Raw genomic sequence first — 26580 nt, 5'->3', positions numbered from 1 at the left:
GAAAAATTTAAATTGCCCCAGCGGAGAAGGACATCTCTTTATTGAGAACAGAACATACAAGAGACTTTAATCTTAGTCTGAAGGCCAAGAAATACTTATTACCTTCCTACGAGAGCTCTTTAAGATGACATGAGCAATGCCCCACCCCACCCAAAAAACAAGGGCACTCTGGATGGACCAGAAACGAAAAATGCTTGTCAAAGATTTTTTACTGAACAGATATTTGATCCCAGCTGGGAATTCAAGTTGTGTTTTTGGATAAAATACTTGGCAAAGAAAACTGGATAAGTTGCTTAATTTATTGAACATGTTATTAGTTGAAAACTTGTTTAATAAATTTGTGATTACACAAGGTTTTTTTTTTTTTTTTTTTTTAAATAAAACTATTTAAAACAATAGCCCCCCCCTCCTCCCCAAATTCTCTTACAATTTTGAATTGAATAAAACCATACTATATTGTATAGCCCCACACTTTATTTGAGGAAGTTCTATACTAAAATGCAGCAAATAGATTTCAAGGAATTATTTTCTATATGAAGAAAAACTTGTCTAAAATTTCCCCTATATTAAAACAAATATAGAAAAATCTATGATGTACGCACCCATGACAAAACAAAATATTCCAAAAATCACGTTAATTGATCAAGAAATTTTTTTAAATAATAAAATCAAATTTTATGAGTATCTAAAGAGTGACTATCTTGCCATTTTGAAAAAATATTAAGAAACAAAGGGAGATAATTTATACTTATTAGATTAATGTTGTAATGCCTATAAATTCCTATTAAGTACTTAAAAATGATTTCCTTCATATAAATAAAAACTATTTGATATTTATGTCATGGTTACATATAGTTTTTTTTTTTTAAGGGGGGGGGGAATTCTGGACAAACCAAAAATATATAAATATTTCTACCATAATCTTGTTCAAGCATTCCTTTAATCAAGAGTCCAAATTTTGATGAAATTTAAGTGACTACTTTTTAGATGCAATGTCAATGCAGAATTAAAAAAAAAAAAAAAAAAGCTCTAGACTGCCACAGACACCTCTCCCACTTCGATGTATTACACGCAAGAGATTAGACGCATCAATTCATATGAGCTTTTAACAATAAAAATAGCAACGACCAACAGTCTCGTATACAGTTGCTTGGCTGTATTAAAACAAAATGTGTCCATTTAATTTGTATGAATGATCAAGCCTTTCAGCGATTGGATTGAGGATGCGGCTAAAGATAAACTTTTTTTTAATAATTATTCTCTTGCATTGGGATTTGCATTTAATACTTAAAGACAGGTACTAACATTTTCGCTACAAATATTAGGACATTTAGAAGACCACAATAACATCAGTAGTAGTTGGATGTCTTGAGTGACGATGTTAGATCTTGACAATGAAAGAAGCCGGAATATTTGGATTTATATAATTGTTTTCAATTATTTTAAAAAAAAAAAAAATTTGAATTAAAAATAATTCTCTTTATATGTCACAAATAGATATAATGAAAGCTGGCCCAAACAAATTAAAACGGTCAAGTCTAAATTCCTCCATTTGTTTATAAATTCATATTTAACGTCATCAACATCGGTGCATTATTTAATACTAGCAGCCCCTGTAGACATTTCACACTTGCCAAATCCATCTGTAATTTACTGTTATTGATATTTCATTTGAAATAATATTTATTACAGAATAATATTAAATAAAAAAATGTTTCACATTTCTAAACTTTTGAGATGAGGATTGGTTATTCATATTTGGATTCTTCAGATTACTGTTCTCATCGAGTGTTCCATTCGAAATTACATCCAGATTCGCTCCCAGAGTTCGACAACATACACATGAAGGCTGGAAGTTAAAATCGACCGAAACGTGAAAATGACACTTAAGATGAGAACAGTAGTCCGATGAATCCAAATATGGAAAAGTGTCTTCTCTTTTAAAAATATTTACCAGTGTCAGTTAAATATTATTTAAAGTTAAAACGCTTTGTTTTTAAAACAATCTTTACTATAAACAGAATTGTTAACTAATATTTTTTTTAAAACCCGTTACAATTTCTTCAAGATACTCTTCCTTTTTTAATAAAATAATTGTCAGTTAAATATTCTTTAAAGTTAAAACGCTTTCTATTTTTAAGACAATCTTTACTATAAAAATAATTGTTAACTAATATTTTTAAAAATCTGTTACAATTTATAAAGCTTCAAGATACTCTTCCTTTTTTATGATAAAATAATTGTCAGTTAAATATTCTTTAAATAAATCTTTGGTCACATCTTTTAAAAATGGATGTCAGGTGATATCTGTACAAACATGAAATTGCCTTGAAGTATTATTATATGGATCGTTATAATAGATTCATTCAATGGGCTTTTCTGGAAATGTGAGTTGCAATAATTTGTCATCTATTTCTAGAAAAGATTTTTTTTTTTAATTTTTTTCAACGTTTGTACTCTCAACCATTCTAAACACTGATTGGCTGGATTGACGGCTTTTGCCTCATATTTAGAGGACAAGTGAGGCGATGAAAGACTATTACGAACCTAGAAGTTTTAAAAGTAACTGAGATTTGGTTTTCAACAGGAAAAGAAACTAAAAATGCTTGAGACAAGGAACAAATTGTAAATGATTTAGAAAACAAAAAACACTAGGAGCTATTTTTTTTTTTAAATTAATATCTGAGTTGGCTGTGTTCTATAGAGTTTAAAATCTTATCATTTATGATGGAAGAATTGATGCTTTAACAATGTTCTTAGAGACTGGAATCAAACACTTAAGTTGGAAGTTCATAAGTCTAATGTTCATTATGGGAGAATATTAATGTAAACTCATCACAATAACACTGCTTCTTATAGTAATCTCTTTTGAAGAAAATTTCTAATAGATTTGTTTCACATTGATCAACAAAATAAAAATCTCAACTGTTTTTTTTTTTGTTTTTTAGGGGGGGGGGGCTGCTGATGATCAAACTATTGTACTCCCCTTAGCTGCAAAATGGACTCAATTGACATTATTGAAGTGTGTGCCACATTAGATTCTACACTGGCCTTTGTGTATGCTTGTAAATGTATGCTTGTTATTAGAATCAATATGAAAAGTACCTAGCATTTTAAAAAGTTCGTTTTTCTAGCAAAGATTCTTTAAGAGGTGAAGAATGAATAAATTGAAAACAAAATTTAAGTTTATTTGCCTTTATATAATTAATTGGTATTTTATATATAGAAAATTGAAAGAATCAAGTATTGATTTTCTCATTGATTAAAAGTGTTCAGTCAGATGTATTTGTATCAGGTGTTTTTGGCAATTTCTGGACAGAAAAAGAAAGTTTCTTAAAACCAAAAGTTCACAAGTTGATTCCAACTTTTGATAAACTTGATTACTGTAAATTTAAGGGGAAAAAATTAAAATAAAATGCTTTGGTGTCAATCAAATAACTGAAGCAAATATTTAAATCTTTTTCTTAATGAATAAGAACTGAAGATTCACTGAAATATTCTAGCCAATTTGAATTATTTTCATGTGGGGTAGAGGGAAAAGCTCTTCTCTCCACTATTCGGACAAAATTTCAGAAATCATAATACTGAATTTCACATGAAAATAACGGTATCTACCATTATATCGGTATTCATCATATTTTTAAGATGATTATACCTAAAATTACAAAAATCGATGAGGTAGAAATTTATTTATTAAAGAAAATAAATAGAATTTGATGAAAACGGTCATAAAACACAGGAGAGCTCAAAAGGAAAGTAATTTTCTGTTTCGATTTAAACAAGATGGCTACAATTTTTCACCTGTTAACATGATTAAAGTTTTTTTTTTTAATAATTCAGTAATATTTATGTAATTTCGACTGCATAATTTGGAAGCTACCATTGTAATTTATTAGAATTGATAAAAACATATCAGTAGAATCCATTGTTTTTTTTTTTATCTGAAAACTTCATTTGACTACAGAATATCATCCTAATAGTGTAGAAGTGAGAAAAAAAAAAAAAAAAAACGTGCATAATGTTGGAGGTGTACAAATTATCATTACAGAAATTTCAAGTTTCATAAAAAATATCCATAAAATAAAAAAGATTCAAAACTAAGATGGTTGGTATGAGTAAATTGGCAACAACTTTCCAAAATCCTAAAATGCTCAGATTTTCCTAAATAACATTTTAACTAGTGTTGAGACCATTAATGGGAAAATCAGAACTTATAGGAATATCAGAAAAATTTTAGCTTTTGTCAAAGACTAAAAATTTGTTTGATGCTTAATTTTCCATTGGTAGTTATAAAATATTTGCTTTTAAACTACCAGTAAAATTAAAATCTATATACCCCCTCTCCCATTTTCATGTTTGCAAAAATATATTGACATATTACGTAAGTTTTGACAGTAATCCAGGAAGAAAAAACTTTGACCTTTTTAGGTCAGAATTGATAATCATAGTCAGGATCAAATATTGGGATCACCTCATCAATAGTTTTAGTATTTTCAGTTGATTGATAAATACATATAGCAATGCTTATGGCTTTGTAAAATGCGATGGAGAAGAACATTTTAGTGGGATACATTTGTAAGATGCTTTTCATATCTGCTATAAACCCATAAAATCCAGTCAAATGAAACAAAATGATTTAAGTTAAATAGAAAGATAAAAAAACATTTTAAAATCACTTGGTTTTTGAAGATTTAGTCTACCAGGAAGTATACTAGTAAATTTAGCTTGATTACAAAGATCACAAATGGAGATTTAGTCAAATTGGGTTTAACAATAAAAGAATGTCAGTCAGTTTAATCATGAGCCTTTCCAATGTTCATATTCTGTTGACCAGTATTTCTTTTCATTGGGGGGGGGGGAAGAAAAAAAAAGGCAAACATCAAAATCGGAAAAACAGACGTTTTATTAATTAATTTCAAGTATTTTTTTTTATCATAAATATGTCAAGTAGTTTTTTCTGTAGACACAATAAAAATTGTTTAAAAAGTGGCACATATCTACATAGATTTACTTGAAAAAAGATTTCAAATTCAACCCACTGCCTGTGACAAAAGGATATTTCCGACGTATAAAAAAAAAAAAAGAAACAGGATTTTTTAAAAAATTTACTGAAGTAAATTAAAGATTGTGGGTGGGGCTAAGTAAATATTTAATGGAAACAAAGTCCAACATGAAAGATAAAGTTTTACATTTTAACATGAATCAGCATTTTTTTTTTTTTTAAATGCTGAAGAATCTTAAGATAAAATTTTATCAAAACTTGAAAACAAAAGTAGGTATTTTAATAATGTTAAACTTTGTGAAAATTTTCCGGTGGTGTTAACTTAAGTGTTCAATATTATAGAGAAAAAAAATACAATTACAAATAGTTGACAAATCAATTTAGCTACAAAATTGATAGACGACGGCAAGTTATTTATAATCTAAGAAAAATGTATTTTTCTTAGAAATAGTTGCTTATAAAGTCAAGGTTATGTAACTTTTTTTGAATTGCCACACAGAAAAATATAAAATGTATATAATTAAATGATAAATTTGACATCTAACTTTTTTTTTTTTTAAATTATTTGTCACCAATTCTCTTATCCAAACTGAATAATCAATCATTGACTACAAAATCTCCTTTATCCAGAAAAAAAAATAAATAAATAAAAAGCCACCCAGTTTTATGGGGTTTTTTGGAATGTTTATAAAAATGCAATGCTATGACTTGCTATTATTAATTTAAATATAAACAGCTAACCATACTATTCATTTGAGATAATAGTATACAATTGACTGAAAGTTAAAAACGTTTTTTTTTTTATTTTTATTTTTTTTTTTTTCAAATAATGCAATATTTTTATTTATTACTAAAAGATTTGAAATACATTTGACCACAAAAATTCAGCAATGCCTAATTTAGAAAGTATTCTGTAAAAGGCTGTCATTTGAAAAGAACCCTGCTGCATCAAACAAAATTCTTCCGAGAATATACAATATCTAAGAGACAGCTTTCCAGTCATTGAATTGTTAATCTTAAACGGATTTTTTTTTTTTTTCTTTTTTAATATAGTATTTTTTAATAAATCACCAGTCTTGCTTTGTCGGAGTAGGGTGGGGAGGTCTATAATTTTGCTAACCTTCAAATCCTATTCTACACAATTTACACTATTAGTGATTACTACACTATCATCTTACATTCATTAGTCCGATCCTCGAGTGGCTTTCATAAGTGGCAACTGAAGTAAAAAAAATTTTTTAAATAAAAACAAGCCACTTCCTTAAAGTTTTTATTTTATACTAGCGAGGGGTACTCAGCGTTGCCCGGGTGTTTTTCGGGGTATGTGAAAAAAACCGAAAATGTGAAAAAAAAAAAAAAAAAAAAAAGCCTTGACGATGCACAGTTGGAAAATAGTAAAGTGTTAAAAAAAAACAAAAAAAAAACAAACAAACAGGTGCGCGTTTTTGATTGACGTGACGGCGATAGGTATTCCGCAGTTATTTTGTGCGGGACAGTTTTGAATGAGGTGAATAAATCGGTTTGTTTGTTTTTGAAAATCCGCTCCCTGTTTATTAGGAGGAGAGAGATGAAAGCTACAATCTGATATGACGAAGTCGACATTGAACAAAACGTTACTTAGCTCTCAAGACAACTGGCTTTCGGCCTGTGATTAGAGCCGAGTTTCGCTTTTTTTAATACCGAAAACTGAATGTAACGCATGCCGATGCGGGAAATGTCGAATAATTAACGTTTGAAAGTCAATACAATTAAATAGACAGGCGAGCTCCGTGGATAACTCAGATATTACAATTTATAGATGATATAAAAAGTTTTAAGAAGTTGTGACCCGAGCAAGCGCTTCTCTGAAAGAAGCCTTTTGTGGACATCGAGGAAAAACGTACATACATACACATATACATTTTCGCTTTTATATATATAGATTGTAGTTATTTTTTTTCTTAGAAACATTCACACACACACAAAGTTGACTAAAGTTTTTCAGAAACTTGTCAGGTCAATCTATTTATAGTTCTCAATCCAATTGCTAATTGAAATGAACGTAGACAATAGTGTTAATTTTAAAATTGGAAGTGGTGAGGGTGGGGGGGGGACTAGACTAAGCATAGGAAATAAAGTTTTTAAAACTTGAAACATTGTTTTATGAATGTAAAGAAAGAGTAGTAAATGCTACACATCAAATTAAGAAATACATAATACATTTTTAATGCATTATTTCCATGTTTCGGCTAATGTAACCTCCAATCTTCTTTAGAGGAGTCTTGTCAAACTCAAATCTACACAAAATTTCAAATGGAACTCTTTATTTAATCCACAAGTATAGCTTGCTTTTGTTCCATCAGCCATGACTGGGAAGAAATCTTGTATATATAGTTTATTTCACGAAAAGGTTTTTTACAAATTATGTTATAAAACAAAAAAATGAAAAGTCACATACAAGAAAGCCCATAAGAAATTTGGGAGAGAGAGGATGGGTACAGGGTCTTTATAATTGGTCTATAAAACTTTGAAGATTACTTTTGGCTGGCACCATTCACCATAATACCGCATTCACACTGTGGAGTTAAATCTACTTAAAGCACCCCAAGGGTTTTGTGAACATTTTTTTTTTACATGTGTGAGTGTGTATATAATTTTTTTTTTTAAATTATAAAAACTACATTTCATTGTTTAATGTAAAAAAAATAGTTCATGTGTGAATTTTCTTTGTATCAAACATACTGAGGATTGAATGATGAACCTACAGAAGACCGTCACTTAGTACTCATCATTACTTACTACTTATGGCCATTGCACAAATAACATCCAAGATTAGGATAGCAGTCGAGATGAAAAAAGTTTTTCTGTACTCATGTATACTCATGCTACACGTCTGTCAAATAAGAAATATATAACTTATTCTCCAAAAAGTCCAATTAAATGACTGCCTGGCTCACTGTCCTTATTTACTTGTCTCCCTACAAGAGACGAGACTTTTAATGTGGGAGATATGCAGATATCAAAAGGAAGCCTCTGGCAGGAACAAAATTAAAAATTGCTCCCGTCAAAAAGGTTTTCACTTCCTTACAGAACAGGTACTATACTTTGATTTATATATTTTATTGGCAAACAAAAAGTTTACAAACGAAATTAGGCACAAGATCAATCAAAAAATTGGGGAGGGGGGGGGGTCTACGGTCATTCTCGTCACTACTTTTGATTGGTCTATGCTAATCCTAGCAAGAGTTCTCACTCACCATAATACCATAAGCAGACCAGGAGTAGTCAAACTTTTTTTAAATATATATAATTTGAGAAAAGAAAATTCATTGGCATGGATGAGGTGAAGTTCAAAAAAATAAACAAAAGTGTTAGTAAGGCCCTCCCAGCACTTTCTAGATGGTAAACCACCCAGTTTTCCAGCTTGATGAGGGCCCAAAAACAAGTTGATCTCTAAATGGGGTTGGAACAAAGAAAAAAAATGGGGTAGTGAGTTGGGGGGGGGGGGTATATGATGATGCTCCCAGATGAGATCATCTTGTGGCGTGGCCAGGGACAAATATCCAAACTTAAGGCCAGAAATGAAAGAATTCTTTAACTAATTGCTTATTCACCACTGTAAAATGATTTAATTACATTAACTGATTACTATTTCATAGTTTTCTTGAATGCACTCAAATACAATTGTCTGTTTATTCAGACAATCATTAGAATGGCCAAATCAAGTCAATCGAGTGAATCTCCTCTCAACAACAAGAGTTGAACGTACTCTGCATTTAATTGCTTCTTATGGCAGCAAGATGCAACACAAGGTCTTTTAATGTGGGGGGAAACTGTCTAGAGTAATAAAGCATCAATTCCCCCTCACAGTAGTGCAAGTGTGCATATATATAATTATTCCAGGATTTTCCAGAGGTGAAACAACCAATGAAGTTTTAACAAGTACTCAATACTGAATAATGGCCAAATATACTTTTTATTTGTTCTACATAAACATTAATATGTCACTACACATTTATGAGCAGGTATCGGTCAGCCAATTACCAGTAACTAGATAACTCTTCAGGCAATATTACTTATACAAAAGTAAAGTTTGTACATCACAGACCTTACTTTTGTATAAGCAGTATCACCCGAAGAGGTCTCTAGTTATTTGTAATTGGCTGACCAACACCGCTCATGAATGTGTAGTGACATAAATGCTTATATAGAACAAATAAAAAGTGTGTGTGTGTGTGTATATATATATATATATACACACACACATTTAGGTAATGTACTAAACCAACTTAAAACTTCATCTGATGAGGACCATAGATTAAGAGTTATTTTAGATTTAATTATTGGCAATATTCTATCTCAAATCTTTTTACTAATGTTACCTATATCTGAAATACAAGGCGAGATCAATCTAATTGTAGGGTTATTTACAAAGTTAGGTTTGTAGGTAAATCTCGAGCATTTAGGAGTGTAGATTTTGCATATATAAGATGCTTTTTCTATGCAGAATTTTGTCTATAGTGTTGACATTTGTAAAATCAAATCATGACAAAAAGTCTTCAAAAAAGGTTTCAAATGAAACAAGACGGTCACATTTTTTAATAAATAAATAATAAAAAAAAAAAAGGTACAAGGTGATTTTGTAGTCAAATTTTTTTTTTTTTTAATGTACAATTTAATAGACATTTTCCTTCAATCGATAAAATGAAGCCAGTTGTGTCCGAGCTACAGGTGTTATTTCAAAATCTCGTTTGTCTTCAAGTTCATCTGCCTACACTATTTGCTTATCACTTTCTCTGAAAGCCATGCCTGCTAATCTCATAATCGATGAAATCACTATTGTGGTCACAAGATTTTGATTATAATAATTGCAAGTATTCATGGGGTGAACATTTGAATGCTTACTAGACATGATCCTCAAATGTCCAAGTTCTCTTTGTACAAAGGTTTGTCAGGCCAAACTGGCATAAGGATACTTCTCCCTGTGAGTAAACCATGACCAATATTCAAAATCATAGTATTCGCCACCCAAATAAAATCTCCATATCACTAACCCATACTGGTTTTACGAGAAATGGTGCACCTTTCCCCAAGCAATGTTACCTTAAGTAACAGCACAAAGTTTGATACTCCACCAGACTAGCTGAATTCTCTTGGAATCCAGTAATACTTATAAGACCTTAAGATATACTACTGTAACATATTTGAATGGTAAATTGTGGAGAGGAAAATTGTTTTGAACTTCTTTACTAACTCAGTGTGAGGTGAGTGAAAACGTTAACGGAATATTCAAACATCTATGCATCTCGTACAGAGATCACATGTTAGCCTCAGGAAGGGCATCCCTTAACTTCCGAGAACTTCGACTGAAGTAAAATGAAACAAAAAGGGAATCATTTCTCATTGAAATTGTAACATTTGGAAAATACAATAAAATTGTAAATCAGTCGTGCATTGAGTATGCAGATATTAGTTGAAAATATTGCCCTTGTAACAGATTGCAAGAGATCAAGATACGTTGTCAGATATAACATTTACCATGTATTGTGTTTGAATCATTAAATCTTGTCCAAAGTATTTGATGTTACCGAACTTATTACTTCAATTAAATTAACTTTTTTTTTTTTTTTTTTTTTTTTTTTTTGAAGTTTAGTTTAAAAAATACATATATATAAAATTGATTGAATATCCTCAAGTGGCCTTGATAAGTGTTGATTCCCTTGGGGAAAAAAAAAAAAAAAAAAAAAAAAAAAAAAACTGCCAGTGATAATCAGATGGAATTTCTGGTTTAATAATACCAAATATTATTCTTTATACAACTTTATAAAGGAAGTCATCATGGCCTTGCAGTGAACAGATTTTCAAATTAGATGGTCAACTAGATTATACTACTTCATTAGTACCTAGGCTTGCATTTAAGTTTTGCAGCCCATAGAGATGGGAAGATCTGTCTACTGATCTTGTAAAAGAATGTTAAATTCATGCAAATGTGAAATGCAAATGAAGGCAAATTTTCTAGAACAGACTGCCAATAAAGTTATATGGATTCCCATTACTAAGACTTAAATTCGAGCAGTATTTTAAGTTTTATTTACATTTTGAATTCATATTTTTTATGACATCACTCAAATCTTAAGCCTAAATAAAACAACTTTCAGGCAAAAATAAACTGTCAGTCTTCTAGGAATATAAACTGATTCCAATGATTCTCTAACAATTTGATGCCATTTTTAATAGAATTACTTGTGTTTAACCTCAAAATACATCTAGGATTTCCAAGATCATTTCTTCATTAGAGTCAAATATTTTTCATGGAGCATTATTTTAGGTCTGCATACAGGCAGGAGTCACCAAGGGCTAGATCTATAAAATAGGGTGAACACAGAAACAATTTCAAGTACGCTTCATGTAGTTTTGTCATTGTTTGTGATAGACTTTACATGTGCATAGTCTCTGTGAAAGCATATTCTTCATTTGTGACAGTTTTGGAGAGATCTTTCTTTAAATGCATCAATAATGTTATATAATTGTCACTACTGATGTTTCTTCCTTTCTCAATGTAATAGGTGAAAAAAAAAATCCTGCAAATCCCATAATACAAATCAAAACCTTGCCTGCTGACATTTGTGTCTGGTCACTTTTGGACATCTTTTGCCTGTTGCGATTTGTCAATTTGACTCCAGAATAAAATGGGGATTCCCCGTTTCATTCAGTGTCCCACCGACACAAAAACTTTTCTTCTTGCATTTAAACAGTTGCAAACAAAACTGAATCGTCAACCCCTGTGTTTTTCCTTCTGATAATCTTCGAATCCTATTTTGTGCAACTACAATTCATAAACAACCATAGATATTTTTTTTGAAAAAAACTGCCAAATTTGGATGACATGAGAACTTAGAATCATTTGTACCTGCATGATAGTGTTTAAAGTCGACATACTACCTCCTAACTTACTCAGAGCAGAGATTGAATAATACTTATCAAACCATTACTTTGCTTGAAGAGTACTTTTCCTGTATCAGAAGACAATGCTTTATCAACAAATGAAATCCAGAACTTATTGAGTGAAATGTTATTTTTTTTGTCAAAGATTCAATCATGATTTACTGTTCTGTAAAAAATTTTTTTTTTAACTTTCTGGAAATGCATATTATTTGCAGATTTTTTAAATGATATTTGTGTATTTTAATATTGTAAACCAATCTAAATCCATTGATTTTTAAAAAGTATAATGCTTTCTTGGATATTTTTATGAAATTCCTTCACCGCTAAGATAACTATGTACTAAAAAAAAAAAATAGCTAGACTAAAAACTCCTGGGATCTTAAAAAAAAAAAAAAATAAAAAATAAAAAAAAAAATCACAATTATAACCAGAGAAACATTTTTATTTTCTACAGTTAATCGCATTTTCCAAGACATGACAATAGATTTTGGGTTATTTTATGCCAAATTGTCATTTTAGTAAAAAAATTTTCTTGAAAATTTTTCTTCAAATATTTAGATTAACTTATTTTCCGAGTGCACAAAAAAAAAAAAAATAAATAAAATAAAAATTACTCAATTACTCAAAAACAAAATCAAGATGAGAATAACTTATGCAATCTGACCAAACCTTAAGATTATATTACAATTTAGAAGTGATGCAACAAAAGTAAAAATAAATGTGTCCAGCAGTGGTGAAAATAAAACTCATCCTAAACCAAAACTGATTCTATTAGACATTTATCTGTGCCCACTTGCTTTACCGTGGGTGTAAGGATATTTCAGTGGTACAAGAATGTAAACTAGTTAAAAATTCCATTAGTTGTGACTTGTTGGTTTTATCAAGAGTAGATAAATTTATTGCCAGTCTATATTTATGTGTCTGTACTAATATTTTGGCAAATTAGAAGTTTAAGAAAAATAAATAGCTTGATCATATTCAAGGACAACTTGAAGACTCCCTTTTCATGAGTAACTACACAAATGTAACCAAGAGTGCCAATAATTTCTCTAGATTGCTCCACTGGCTCTTCATTCTCACTTTAAACGTTTAACAAAAAGGCACCAAGTACAATTTTTGGTTATAGAAAGCTAATGTCTTAACTTCCGGCGTAGCACTACCAGAAGTGGTAACAAGACAAATCAGTTCACTTGTCTTTTTTAGTATTTCTATCGTGGAGTGATTTATTGAAATAAAATATAAGAAAATGGACATTATTGAAAAGTATACAATAAAAATAAAATAAATATAACATTAGTCTTTATTTACACTTAACAAAATTAAAGTTTTTTTTTTGTTTTTTTTTTTTAATTTTATTTGAAATTTTATAAATGTTTATGAAATTATAAATCAAAATGATTGCAATCAAAATAAAATTTCTAACAGCATAGAAAAAACGTATCCAATACATCATATTCCCAAAAATAGCTTTAAAATATTTGGAAGTGTTTTCACGCTATATAATTATAAAACTCAAATGACCTTGTAACGATGTATGTAACCCACTTTTCGGTTTACGATATAAGAAATATTAACGTTATTTCGAAATTATTTAACATGGGAAGAGTGGGGTTTAAAATAACTTAAACGTAATACAGAAATGAACGACGTAAAAAAAAAAAAAAAAAAATCAATTTGAATTTAACTATAATAAGTATTATGGTATCTTTTCAGTGCACATGTACCTATAAATATGGCCAACCACTTATAATTCAGTAAGTGTAAATTTTTTTTTTTCCCAAAATAATCAATTATAATAAACAGAACGACTCATAGAAATCTATATTCTTTTTCATTTTAATATACTTTCATAGAAATGTTTCTGTTATGAAAAAAAAACTTTTCTTTACGTCACAAGTGTCATGCTCATACATGAATTCCATATCTAATATAACATACTGACCCAACGGGTCACGGGTAGTCTAGTAATTCTTAAAGTTTTTGTTTTTTTTAAATAATTCTTAAGACTAATTTCAATAATTCTTAATTAAAATAAGGCCGAAAAAAAAACAAAAAACAAACAACAACAACATACACAAGGGAGGTATAGGTGTGAGAGTAAAGAGCAAAGGAACCAGTTTGCCTTGTCATTGCTTTCGGAATGCCGGAAGTTAGGAAGTACATTAGCTGACTATAACCCATTTTTTTTTTTTTTTAAATCTTTGTTATTACTCGACCAGAGCTCAGCTCATTAGTAAACACTAACCATTATGCAAAAATGTTAGAAACAAACCAAAAACCAAAATGTGCCAACCACAACGCTGGCCTTGTATTTGTTTATGTTCAATTTTTTTTTTTTTGAGAAAAACCAAAAATAATGTACAGAAATACTAAATCTATAAAAGGGTAATCTAAAGATAGTAAGATGTGACTGTAAAATTGTCAGACGAAAAAACAGCAAAACACGATCCACGTTTAAAAACTCACCTTTTTAGTCAAATCCTCCTCCTGTCGCTTCTCATAATGTCCGAAATCATCAAAGATGGACGTTGTGTGCCGAAAATTATGGAGAATTTTCAGCACTTGCTTACCCTTTTCATGTGGCACCTCTTGGGTGTCCCGTGAATTGGTAACTGGCTTGTTCTCATTATTTTCCAAACGAATATGTCGTAATTGATTGTTTGGCACGTCCTTGACGTAAACCCATTTCACCTCAAATTGCCCCTTCCATTTATCTTGGGCCCACACTCCGCTGTTGGTGGTATAGTCCAGTGAAGTCATCATTTGGGCCATGCCGCAAAAATGTCCGCTACCGTTCACACTATAGAAAAGGTATACGGGACCCTTGCCTTCTCTCTCTCTGTAAGCCCCATCCAGTCTCTTGTTACCATGCTCGGTACTGCACCAAATGTTATATTTTATTGATCGGTGAATATCATCCTCAGAATAACTTTTTATGATAAAGAAACGAGCCCCTTTTGGATTTAGGTTGATTTCCTTTGGATTGTATAGATTTACAGATCGCAACTTTTCCAAGACTGGGTGAGGTAAACTTGGGGAAGTTGGCGGTCCATTCAGAGTGCCAGTGGTACCTGCATTTGCAGAAGGCGGACTTGCATTCCCTGAAGGAGTATTATTGTTGTAAGACGCCATTGTGCGCCGCGGAGCACTCCATACTTGTCTTCCCTGGTTGGCCTGTTTATTCGAAGAATGATTATTCTTATTATCCCACGTGCCAATGTCCATACACTTTGATGTCATGGGGGTGCGGGGCATAGAGCGTGGTTTGATTTGTGGCTGAGGCCGTGCTGGTTGGCTTGCGACAGCAGCCCAAGAAGTCTTCTTTGGCCCCTGAGGAGGGGAGGGTCCGGCTGAACCTGAAGGCCCCACCTGAATGGAGCCATCAATCACTCCTGTTTGTACCGTATCGCTGCCTACACCATCCGACAATTTCTTATCTCCAGTAATGCTCATGCCTTTCAGTCCCTGTTCAACGCTGTTCATCGGGTCACGGTCCTGATCTCCATTTATAGGACCATAGCCATCAGAGATCATATCAGTGCTATAGTAATCCTTTCGGGTGGCAGTATTCCAGTAATCACTGCTGTTATAGTCCCAACCAAACTGTGCATACCCAAATCCACTGAAGACACTGCTGTAGTCATAGCTCCCCAAAGGGAACACCCCCGCATCTCGTCCACTTGACCACGTTGCATCCCCAACACCTTGCCCCAAGTATGGGAAAGATATCGGTTGATTATAGTAGTTGGGTAAAAATGGCTCTGATACTCCTGGACTCGACATTGGACCAGTTCCATATCCTCCCTGAGTGATTAGTAATCCAATGGAATGATAGAAAGAAAAAGAAAGAAAAAAAATATTAAAATGTTGTCATAAGTTAAAGCTGGTAAACAATTTATATTTGGTTTTTAATTAATTTTTAAATTAACAGAAAAATAAAAATTAGCATGTACATATATTTAGAAATTTAGCTCTCAATATTTAAAAAATTGCATTAAAATTAAAGCACTACAGAATGTATTAAAACACTAATCAATTAGTACAAAAGCACATACTAATTTTATTTAAAATTGCTAACAAAAAAAAAAAAAAAGAAAGAAAAAAAAAGAGCTATATACAACTTCAATTTGTTTTTCTGTGGCCAAGGGATCAGAATTGTTTTTTTTTTTTTTTTTTTTTTAAATATTTTTAATATTTTATCATCTAAAACACTTGTAAGAAGAAGAAAAAAAAAGCTTAAAATGTTATTTTTTTTTATAATTCTTTTTAGTCAAAGAGGGTCTGAACTGTCAGTCCTCATTCAATACAAAAAAACAGGGGTCTTAACAATTATAAAGCTTGAAGGGGGGGCGAGATACACTTAATCATAAATCAACTAGCTAAATGAATGTCTTTACAATTTTGTTATTAAACCTGCTTCCCTATATGTGACTTTCCAAGTACACAAACAGGTGAATAATAGGGTAGGAATTTCAGCCATGAAAATTAAATTTCCCAACAAAGCATTAACTACTGATGTTCACTTTGTCATTTAAGTATTTCTTCAGATATAGGCAGAATAAAAATCAAGGTTTTTACCTTGAATTACAAAATATTTAAAGTGCTTCAAAACTCAATTAAAATACTGAAATTTGGAGTTTGAAAGTGAATATTTGGTTCAACTGTTAATTTCTTCAGTTTTAAGCACATCTGATAAAACTTGGCATTCTTTTGTAAATTAGTTATTCTTCATGCTATTGAAGTGTGTGTATATATAGAGAGAGTAATTGGGGACAGCCTGTGAATTTAATAGTCCCTTGACACTTCCTCCTTTGGAGGAGTCAGTTAAACCCGCCTATGGTGAATGCTGTACAACAAACAATAGTCCTGTTGCCAAACTTTCACATTAAACAAAAAATAAAATAAAACTCAAAAAATAAAAACTCAACTAGCTACAACCACTACATATGCTTTCCCCACCCTCTATCTTTTCCTAAATTGAAACTTAGATTCCATGAACAAAGCTGCCTACCCACCTGTGGAACACTGTTCTGCTGGCCTGTTTCCCAGTTGAATACAACATTGTAGCCTTCAAATGCAAAGTAAACGAGTTCTTGTTGAGCTGTCCCTATAAATATCAAATTCTACCCAATTTACACCATAAATGATTACTACACTACCACCTTATATTCATTAACTCTTATCTTGGAGTGGCCTCCACGTCTTGATAAATGGTGACTCGAGTAAAAAAAAAAAAAAAAAAAAATTTTTGAATTAAAAAAAAAATCTGAAGTAACCAGATTGTCAACACATTTCAGTTCAGACAATTTTTTTTTTTTTTAATATTTTGACTTCCTGGTTACTTCTGACTCATCCTTTATATATCTATGAAGCCATCATTCAAAAATGTATAAGTTTTATCTTTTTTTTAAAGGATAATTTAAGGACAGTGTGATCTAATAGTAATAAAAGAAAAAAAAATTGGTAACCTAGCAACATAAAGAGGTCATTTAACAGTTTAAACCGTTTAAGGGTTTAAAAATAGTTAAATGCTTTCTTACTGCTTACCATTTTTTTTTTTTTTTTGTGTGTGTGAAAATCCCAAATTTGCTTTACTGTTTGGAAAAAGGAAGGAGTACTGAGCATACCGGGAACAACATTACTTGTAAGCTTTGATTTAAAGTTAGGGTTTCTGAATGATTTGCATTTATCAAGCCCCTACAAAGGATGAAACTGTCAACAAAATTAAATTTACAGGTCAAAACAATTTCTAAGAATCGTGCAAATAAAAAATATACTAACCTGATTAGACTGGAGGCAACTCCTCAAATAAGGTGAATCCTGAGAAAGAAAATATACTTCAGTTTATTTTTTCAAATATCGATTTTTTTTTTAAAGAAAAATAAAATATAACAATTGCAAGTTAAAAGCATCTAAGATTGAATAAAAATTTTTTTTTTTTTTTTTTTAACTTATTAAAAGCATTTCTAAAACTTTATAAATCAAAGACAAATTTATTTTAGATCGTTCCAATTTAGACAAATATTCACATGATATAATCTTGTTATGTACACGAGAATCTTAAGTACATTGAAAGTTTTATCAACTAATTTATCTACAATTCAATCATTTCAAAATCTATTTAGTTATAAAGTTGTAGACTAATTTCAAAATGTCTTACATAGTCAATCTTTAAAACGTCATTTTGATCAAATAGACCATATGAAAAAACTCTTAATGGAAAAAATTTTTTTTTTTTTTTTTAGAGTTTTTGTGCATTTTAACTCCAAGTAGTCTTGCGTTCATTTTTTTTTTTATTATTTTACTTACAAGATGGTGTCAACATGTTTAAAATATATGGTAGCACAAAATATGTTTGATATTCATGGTACTTTATGATAGTGAGCTATTTGTGCTTCCATAATTTTAATAGTCAAAAACATGGTGAAACTCAATGCTATTACTAGTAAATAAAACTAAGAGGAAATAAAAAAAATTCCAGTGGCGTATGACTATGGAGTATCAATGCCAAATATTGGATTGTTTAGAAAATAACCAAATTTAGCATATATTAATTACTTGTGAAAATGCTTTTCTGATCATAACCAAAGAGTTTGACTAAATTATGTAGTAAATTTCTCAGAAGTATGTAATTAGATTTTAACAATATCTTCAAGATCAAATGTAACTGTAAAAAAATTTTTTTTGACCTGTTGTATAAAGAGACAATATTAAAATATTTTGATGCAAGTTTTCAATCAGTACTCCAATGTCTGAATTTTTTACTTCAAGAATGTTGAAGTTTGAAATGTTTGCAACCTACATTTTACATCAAACTGAAACAGTTATCAGTTTTAAATATATGTTTCTTATCAAATCTAGCTCTAGAACTAACACAAATTTGAATACTTCCTGCAAAGATGCATTAAGTAAGATGAAAATTAAAATGTGTGGATGATCTTAAAAAAATTTGCATAGTTTTTTTTTTTCAAATTGCAGAATTATCCATTTTAAAAGACTTGCACAGCAGACAATTTATTCAGAATGTCCATATTTAAAGGGCAGAGCATATACAGGTAACTTTTTAAAACATGTACATGAATCTGCCTTTATTAACTTGATAACTTCTCGAAATTAGCTCAGTATCTCCAGATAGAGCTTTATTACAATAATACACTACAGACGTGGCCTATCTTAACATGTTATGGCTTGAATTTGTGTTCAAATATGAAAATTTGAAAGAATGTATTTAAAAACTTTCAAGAAACTTTAGTAAAGTATTAATGATATTTTGCACCATAGACCATTTCAAATATTTCTTAGAAAATGTGCACCAATATTTGAAGTGACAGATTACATTTATTCCATAAAAAAAAAAAAAAAAAAAAAAAAATGGTTGCAATCAAATCTAAGAATCAGCATACAAAGTTTCAATCAAATACCAGAAAAATTTAAATTTTCATCGATAATTGTATATGAAACTACAAAAAGTTACAAAATTTCAGCAGATTAATAGTCTGAAGTTGAGTATAATAGGGAAAGGATAGAACATGTCCAACTTATTAAGCCAAAATTTTTGAAAAAGAAAAGAAAAAAAAGCAATTCAGTTGAAGGTCCAGTAGAAGTTAATATTTTTTTAAACTATTATTAGAGTATTATTTTTCATTTTTGAAGGTATGATTTGTCTTAAATTTGCAAGTTGATCTCAATATCTGCCCATTAAAAAAAAAAGTAAATGATTTATGTACAAGATAAAAAATACAAAAGTTCTGTAATATCTCATAAAACTATTCTACATTTATTTACATAAAACACATTTTATCAGTAAAATTTACACTTGTTCTCTTTTCTGTAATCTTACATAAAATGTGAGGGGAAATTTATGCGTGATTAATATAAGTGAAAGTTTTAGCAAAATAATAATCCGGTAATTAATGATTTAAGTTTTATAGATAATCCGCTGTCCTATTGTAGGAGTTCATTCAAAGAAATCCTTGCTATTATGGAGATTGTGCATTAATGTAATTTTAATTGTTTGCTGAATCCTTATATTATGAAGAGAAACAGTTACAAAGGCAATCAAAGTTAAGGAAGATGTTTCATTATTATAAGATTAAACCAAATATACCATGTTGATACCCAACTCTGAATATTCTTTAAAAGAGACGTGTTAACACTAGCAATTATATTTAACTATAACAGTACATACATATAATGGCCCATATTATATAATACCCCACATGACTAAAAGAATGAAACAGAATAACATTTATTGATTTATTTTATTGCGGACTATTATCCACATCTTTTTTAGTTTTACGACGTTTCGGCCAACTATTCCTCTGGCCTTCGTCAGGTGGTAACCACGACGGGATAGAAACTCTGAATCTCCTAACTGCATCCTCAACAATTACTGCCTTCCATAGTTGTTTGTTTCACCACGTTTTGGCCAAGTTACCACCTGACGAAGGCCAGAGGAATAGTTGGCCGAAACGTTGTGAAAAAATTAAAGATAATAGTCTGCAATAAAATAAATTAATAAATACTCATCTCAATGAATTCCAATTGAATTATATAGAATAACATTTTTTTTTTTTTAAATATTTTGAGTTTTAGTTAAACATCCAGGCAATATCTATTCTAGTAAAATAAATAATTTTTTTTAATGGATTAATAGATGTAAAGGTCAGCGACAAAAAAAAAAATGTCTGAGATTTGACGAAATTGACAAAATGAATAATGCTGTCAGAAAATGAGAAAGGCGGCAAAGATTTGTTTAAAAAGAAAAGAAAACCTATGCATATGTTCAAAAGGATAACAGAAGGCATATTATATATTTTTTTTTAAATACTAACTTTTTTTTTAAAGTTTTACATAAAAAAAAAATTATCTTTTTTAAGAGAAAAAAAAAAAAAAAAAAAAAAAAAAAAAAAAGAAATCAATGTTTACTGGAATTTATTTCAAACAAGTTGGGTAGGCTATCAAAATTAAAATTCTAATAAACTCCAAACACTTGTGCCCAGATGACGTACATCCTCCAGATTGACCATAAAAGCAGCAAAAATCCCCCCCCTTCACTGTCGAGGGCCCCTAGATGCCTGGAAGTCTTCTACTCTAATAGTTTTTTCCTTCAGATTGCAAGACTTTAGAATTCCCCGTTTCCTGCTTCCCTGACTGTATTAAGCTGCAGAAGTATAAATGATGTCATGTGAACAGACATTTCATTGTCCCCTGTTAGACAACTCCAAATAGTAGCCCTTTATGCTCCAAGTAGCAATAGGAGTTGCTCAGTGTAAATTCATTTTATAATGTTTGCTGGAATATACAAAATTTACACTTCAATACATTCTAAAACACCAAAGACAAAATAGAGATCACTCAGAATAGAAAAAAAAAAAAAAAGTACATTTATCTTTATTCTTAGGTTGAGATATAAGGAAACCCTTAAATTCGAGTTATAAAAGTCGTTTGAATAGAATGCTAAAATCCAACACAATGAAAATGGCTAATAAAGTTTATTTAAACCATTCACAATATACACTTAGAATCAAGATAGTTGATGAAATATTGGATAAATCATTTCACATCAATATATTTGTTTATAATCACATGAATGGTTTGCAGTTCTTTGTAATGAATGTTTATACCATCTTTAATGATAAATTTAGTGAATTCAGTGATTACTAAATGGAGTCAAAAAGAAAAGGATCAAACAAAAATCCTACACGTATATAAGTAGTAGTTTTGCAAAACATGGTGTAATAAATGCTGTATGTAATAATTATGAAAGATTTTAGGAAGTGTTTGTTTATTTTCCTATTAGAACTCAAGATGCAAGAGATTATTATATAGATATAGAGGTTAATAAAAAGGAAAATTAATTTTGATCAAAGTTTACTTTTGTATACTTGTTACTGAATATATCATTTCAAATTAAGTTTGTTTAGCTGTTGGCTGACGATAGAATGTAGTTACTATGATTACAATCCGATTAATAAAATAATTTTTTTTTTTAATTTTAACATAAATGTTGAATGCACGCATAATGAATTCTAATCTATTTGTAGGTAGAATCGAGTTTTAAGTATTGATTAATTCCTAGGTTATCATTTCTTTCAGTAGCCTCAATAATTATGAGGTGCCTTCAATAAGATTCCAGATTTATTTGCACAGGCTTTTAAAATTGTTATAGGCTCTTGAAAATTCACTATGTTATTACTATACATCTTATGAGATGACTGACCAATTTTTATGACTTCAGGTTAAAATGAACAGCTACAGTAGGAATTGGAATACACCCTACTAAAGCCCAATTGTCACGGCTGGTGAATTTCAAAAATGCAATCAGAATGTGAGAACAGTTTAGAAGAAAAATGTGCAATAAAATGGTTTTAAACTTGGAAAAATGCCAGAGAAACGCATGGAATGTTTCAGACCGCTTTCAGGACACCTTGCAGGAATTGAGTATCAGTTTTTGAGTGGCATAAGAGATTCAAGGAAGGCATGGAATCTGTGAGGGATGAGATGTTGAAGGAGTAAGAAAGTTAAAACACCAGAGTTGATTGGCTAAAGAAAAGAATTCCATGGACTGTTGTGTGCCCAAAGAGATGATAAGTGCACAGTTTGATGTCAGTGGGGGAACTGTACAGAATTATTTGTGAGGAACTGAAGATGCAGAACATTTGTACGAAGTTTGTACCAAGGGCGTTCCATCCTTGTCACAGACTATTTAATCAAGATGGACATCAAGATTACCCCCCGCCCCCAGCCCAAACCTTACTCCCTGTGACTTTTGGTTATTCTCCAAGCTCAAGGAAAACCTTAGAGGCTGTCTCATGACAATTGAAGAGATGAAAGAGGGTGTAAGGAGGGTCGTTGACACGCTCACACAAGAGGACTTCCATGGAGTCTTCCAGAAGTTGTTGGAACGGTACAACAAGTGCATTGGAGCCAGAGGAGATTACTTTGAATAGGACTAGAGTTTTATGTATGTACTATCAATAAAAATGCTCATATAAAAAAAGTATGGAAACTTATTGAAGGCACTCATGCACATCAGTATTTACATTTTTTTTTTACCCGTTTTCTAATAGATAAAACAAAAACCAGTTTATATCTAATGCCAAATTGTGACAGCTTCTATAAACGAAAATCTGGCTCACGCAATCAAATTGAACCGACAATACCTGAATGACCTTTCATAATTAAAAAAAAAAAAAAAAAAAAAAAAAAAATTATATTTTCATGAGATTTGAAGATTCTGAATTGCTGATCTGATCATGACTAAAAGAATGAAACACGATAACAGGTTTAATATCAAATATTCCAGCTTTGATAAAAGGATTATGAAGGATTACTGCGTTTGAAGCGAGAACCACACCAACAGTTTACCAGGTAGCAACAACTGATTTAAGCCACTAAATCATGTTGCATCTTGCTCTATATTGCCGAGAGAAAATTTAAAATAAAGCATACAATCAAGTTAATAAGAAATGTTTTATCATTATAATATAAGTTGTTCCAGAGATTATAAACAAATCTGCTATCTTAATACTTAGAAGAAAAAAAAAAAAAAAAAAAGCATATCAGCAATTCATTCATGAAATTCTTTTACTGAAAGCAATTAGGTACTTATCCAGTTTATGACCCAACATCTGGCTGGCAACTTCATATCTCCATCTTCTGGCAGATTATGCCAACAGTTGGAAGATGAAGTGAAGACTAACAAGCAACAAATTTAAGAAAGGCATTCCTCCTCCCATGTTAAGAATGGCTTTCTATATAGAAAGCCATTCTTAACATGGAGAAAAGGTGGGTCACAGTGAGTGTTAAGTCATTTTCGGTTAAAATTTTTTTTGATTTAATAAATTTCACATTTTCATTGAAACCCGTCTTGACAGTTGATTGGTTAATCACTTCAGCATCTTCTGGTTTGCTTATGTAAGCTACCGAAAGATGCCAACATGAAATTGGCAGAAATTGGTGAGAAAGTGCCAAAAATTCTTCAGTATCAAGAAAATACTTATTCATAAAGTTATTTAAGTAAAAAAAAAAAAAAATTTCTTTAATTTTTTTGAAGAATCACCATTTCTTTTTTTTTTTTTTTTGCGCTGACCACACCAACTTGTTCTATAGAATCGTATCTTACATAATCCTTCAACATACTGAAAAGTAGTAATAAAGGAAAAAAAACCCTGGAATCTTTAAAATATCCATCATTCCAGTAATTATACGATCAACTGGATTCATTAAGTAGAATTTCAATAACTATGTGGCAAATATAACCGGTGAAACAATTGCACTTAAAAGAATGGTTAGAATCTTAAGACCTCTTTGTGGTATATAGTAGGTCTGGGATCTGGTAGGATGCCCCATCCCCAGTTAGAAGAAAAAAAAAAAAAAAAAAAAAAAAAAAAAAACATATCATGAATGTAGATAACTATACAAAAATTATGATAATCATAATCAACTCCATTGAAAAACATATTCTGATACTTACTTGTTGAGGTTGATGCAAATAATGATCAAAATCCTCGTTCTTTACTTCTTTTGCCGAGCCGTTGGCCACTGAAATATAAAAATATTGAAGTTTAAATAACTAGAATCTAAGATTTTCTAAAGAAAAAAAAAAAAAAAGTATTGCAGCCATTTTTACTTGCTTGATTTTGGTTGCAAAGTAGCACTATTTATCACCGATTAACAAAAGCTTAAAATCAATAAGTCTTTATTTCATAAATGATTTTATGGAAAAAGAAAAAATATGTAATGGATCAATTTGTTAATCTTAAGCATGTGGTGTTCAAAGAAAAAAAAAAAAAAAAAAAATCCAAACTAAATTGTTGAGATCAAAGTTGACACGTTTGCAACAAAAATATTCTTTTGACTAGTTAAATCACAAAGTTTCTCTAGCATGGGTGTGAAACAAGTTTTCACAACAGATTTAGTTTAGTAATAAAATTAATACATTGTTTTATTGCTTTTATTAATTGCTAATTCAACATTTGTAAATTTATTTACAAGTTCAGAATTTTTGTTTCGTGAATTATATGTTTAGCAAGAAAAATAAGTCTCACACCGTAGAAAACATACTATTTGAATGTAAAATGTTTTTTAAACTGCATAACATAAAAAAAAAAAAACTCACCTTGATTTGCTTGACCTTTTGCTCTCTGATGTTCAACATACAAGAAAAAGATAAAAATCTTTGAATACAAAATTTCATAAGAAATAAAATCATACAAGGTATAACAAATATTCTCAGAATATTTCTGAACAATAAATTCAACAAGCTTTGGAACAGTGGTCAAACTACACAGAAAAATGGGTACTTATGCAGTTTAAAAACCATACTATTGCAGAAATCATCTAGGCGGTTTTTTAGACAATGCCAGAAGATGTCGAAATACTGAGCGTCTTAACCCTAAAATAAATAAGTAAATGTTTGCTATCATTGGTGCATTGTTAAAAATAAAAATATTTATCTTGATTTGAACAAAAACAGTTTGTTTGCCATCAGTTGTAAGGTAAATTTCATGAATATTTTAAAAAGTTATTCAAAAAGTATTTATTCATGATACCTGATAGCAAACAATTTTTTTTTTATTTGGATTTTAATTTTCTAAAAGTTTTGTAAAAATTTTCCAATAATTATTCAAGAATATTGTTTACATTTTTCATTGAATTAGCTCTATAGCGACAATTTTTTTTTTTTTATGAAAAATAAGCCTTTTGTTTGGCACCTTTTGTCACTCTCAGTAAACTGAGTATTCCAAGAATAGCAAGCCTTATACTGCATAAATACCATAAAATGTAAATTTTAGATTCTTTTTTCCAAAATTAGAAAAAAAAAAATTAAAGTTTAATATTTGCATATAAATGTATATAATAATTAAGTTAAAATGAGAATTTGATTATCAAATCAAGCTTTACATGCTTCAAACACTTAAAACTCAGTAAGTTTTCCATTAATGAACATGTAGCATGCAACATGTGGTAGAAAGAAAAAATGTCAATGAGATTATATTCAATCAAAAACTTATTTACAACAGAATTTGCATCAACCAAGATTAAAAGAAATAATGCAAAAGTTCATATGAACACAAATATAAAATTCTAATGTATACTACAACTTGTTTATTATTAATCTCCTGGCAGCTTTCCTATCCATGCTCTGTGGTATATGTGGTTGGGGGTGAGGGAGAGTTGTTCAACCAGTTCAGAAATGAAACTAATGTGAAGGTCACCTTCAAACACAGGCCCTAGTTGTTCCCATCTATACAAAGTTTAAAATAATTTTAAATTGTGAAAAAAAAAATTTTTTACTTAAAAACATTTTACTAATATTTAAAATCAGAATAGGTTACATTTGAAGTAAACAGTATTTTTTTAGCATACAAGGTTATATAAAAAAATCTTACAAATTGAAAGATGAAATGTATTAGGCATTTAAGAAAAACAGGAAATAAATGCACAGATTTAAAAAATAAATCTAAGTTACATTAAAATTTATTACAAGATAATTTCTGTATACTATTTTGTAAAAACTGAATTGACAGATAATGTTTACAAATATTTTCAGCTAAATTTTTTGCCAAATTTTATACTTTTTAAAGTTTTACAAGTTACTAAATTCACTTTAACATTGAAAAGAAATTTTTTTTAATCAGTCAATGGAA

General features: G+C 30.1%; 1 protein-coding gene across 2 annotated transcripts in view; it reads right to left on the bottom strand.

Annotated features, from left to right (window-relative positions):
• LOC145280017 (YTH domain-containing family protein 2-like) overlaps positions 1 to 26580 on the bottom strand; it is a 66814-nt gene that overhangs the window by 21531 nt on the left and 18703 nt on the right. For both annotated transcript variants that reach the window (XM_080131659.1, XM_080131658.1), the window contains 4 exons: positions 25050 to 25074; positions 24405 to 24472; positions 17708 to 17746; positions 14393 to 15730 (listed from right to left, as the gene is read on the bottom strand). In XM_080131659.1, the coding sequence (XP_079987785.1) occupies positions 14393 to 15730; positions 17708 to 17746; positions 24405 to 24472; positions 25050 to 25074 (1470 nt within the window). The remainder of the gene's footprint in view (positions 1 to 14392; positions 15731 to 17707; positions 17747 to 24404; positions 24473 to 25049; positions 25075 to 26580) is intronic.

The sequence above is a fragment of the Euprymna scolopes genome, chromosome 7 (genome assembly GCF_053919585.1).
Source record: "Euprymna scolopes isolate OS-2025 chromosome 7, ASM5391958v1, whole genome shotgun sequence".
NCBI lineage: Eukaryota > Metazoa > Mollusca > Cephalopoda > Sepiida > Sepiolidae > Euprymna > Euprymna scolopes.
This window is presented reverse-complemented; position numbering and strand designations above follow the sequence as displayed.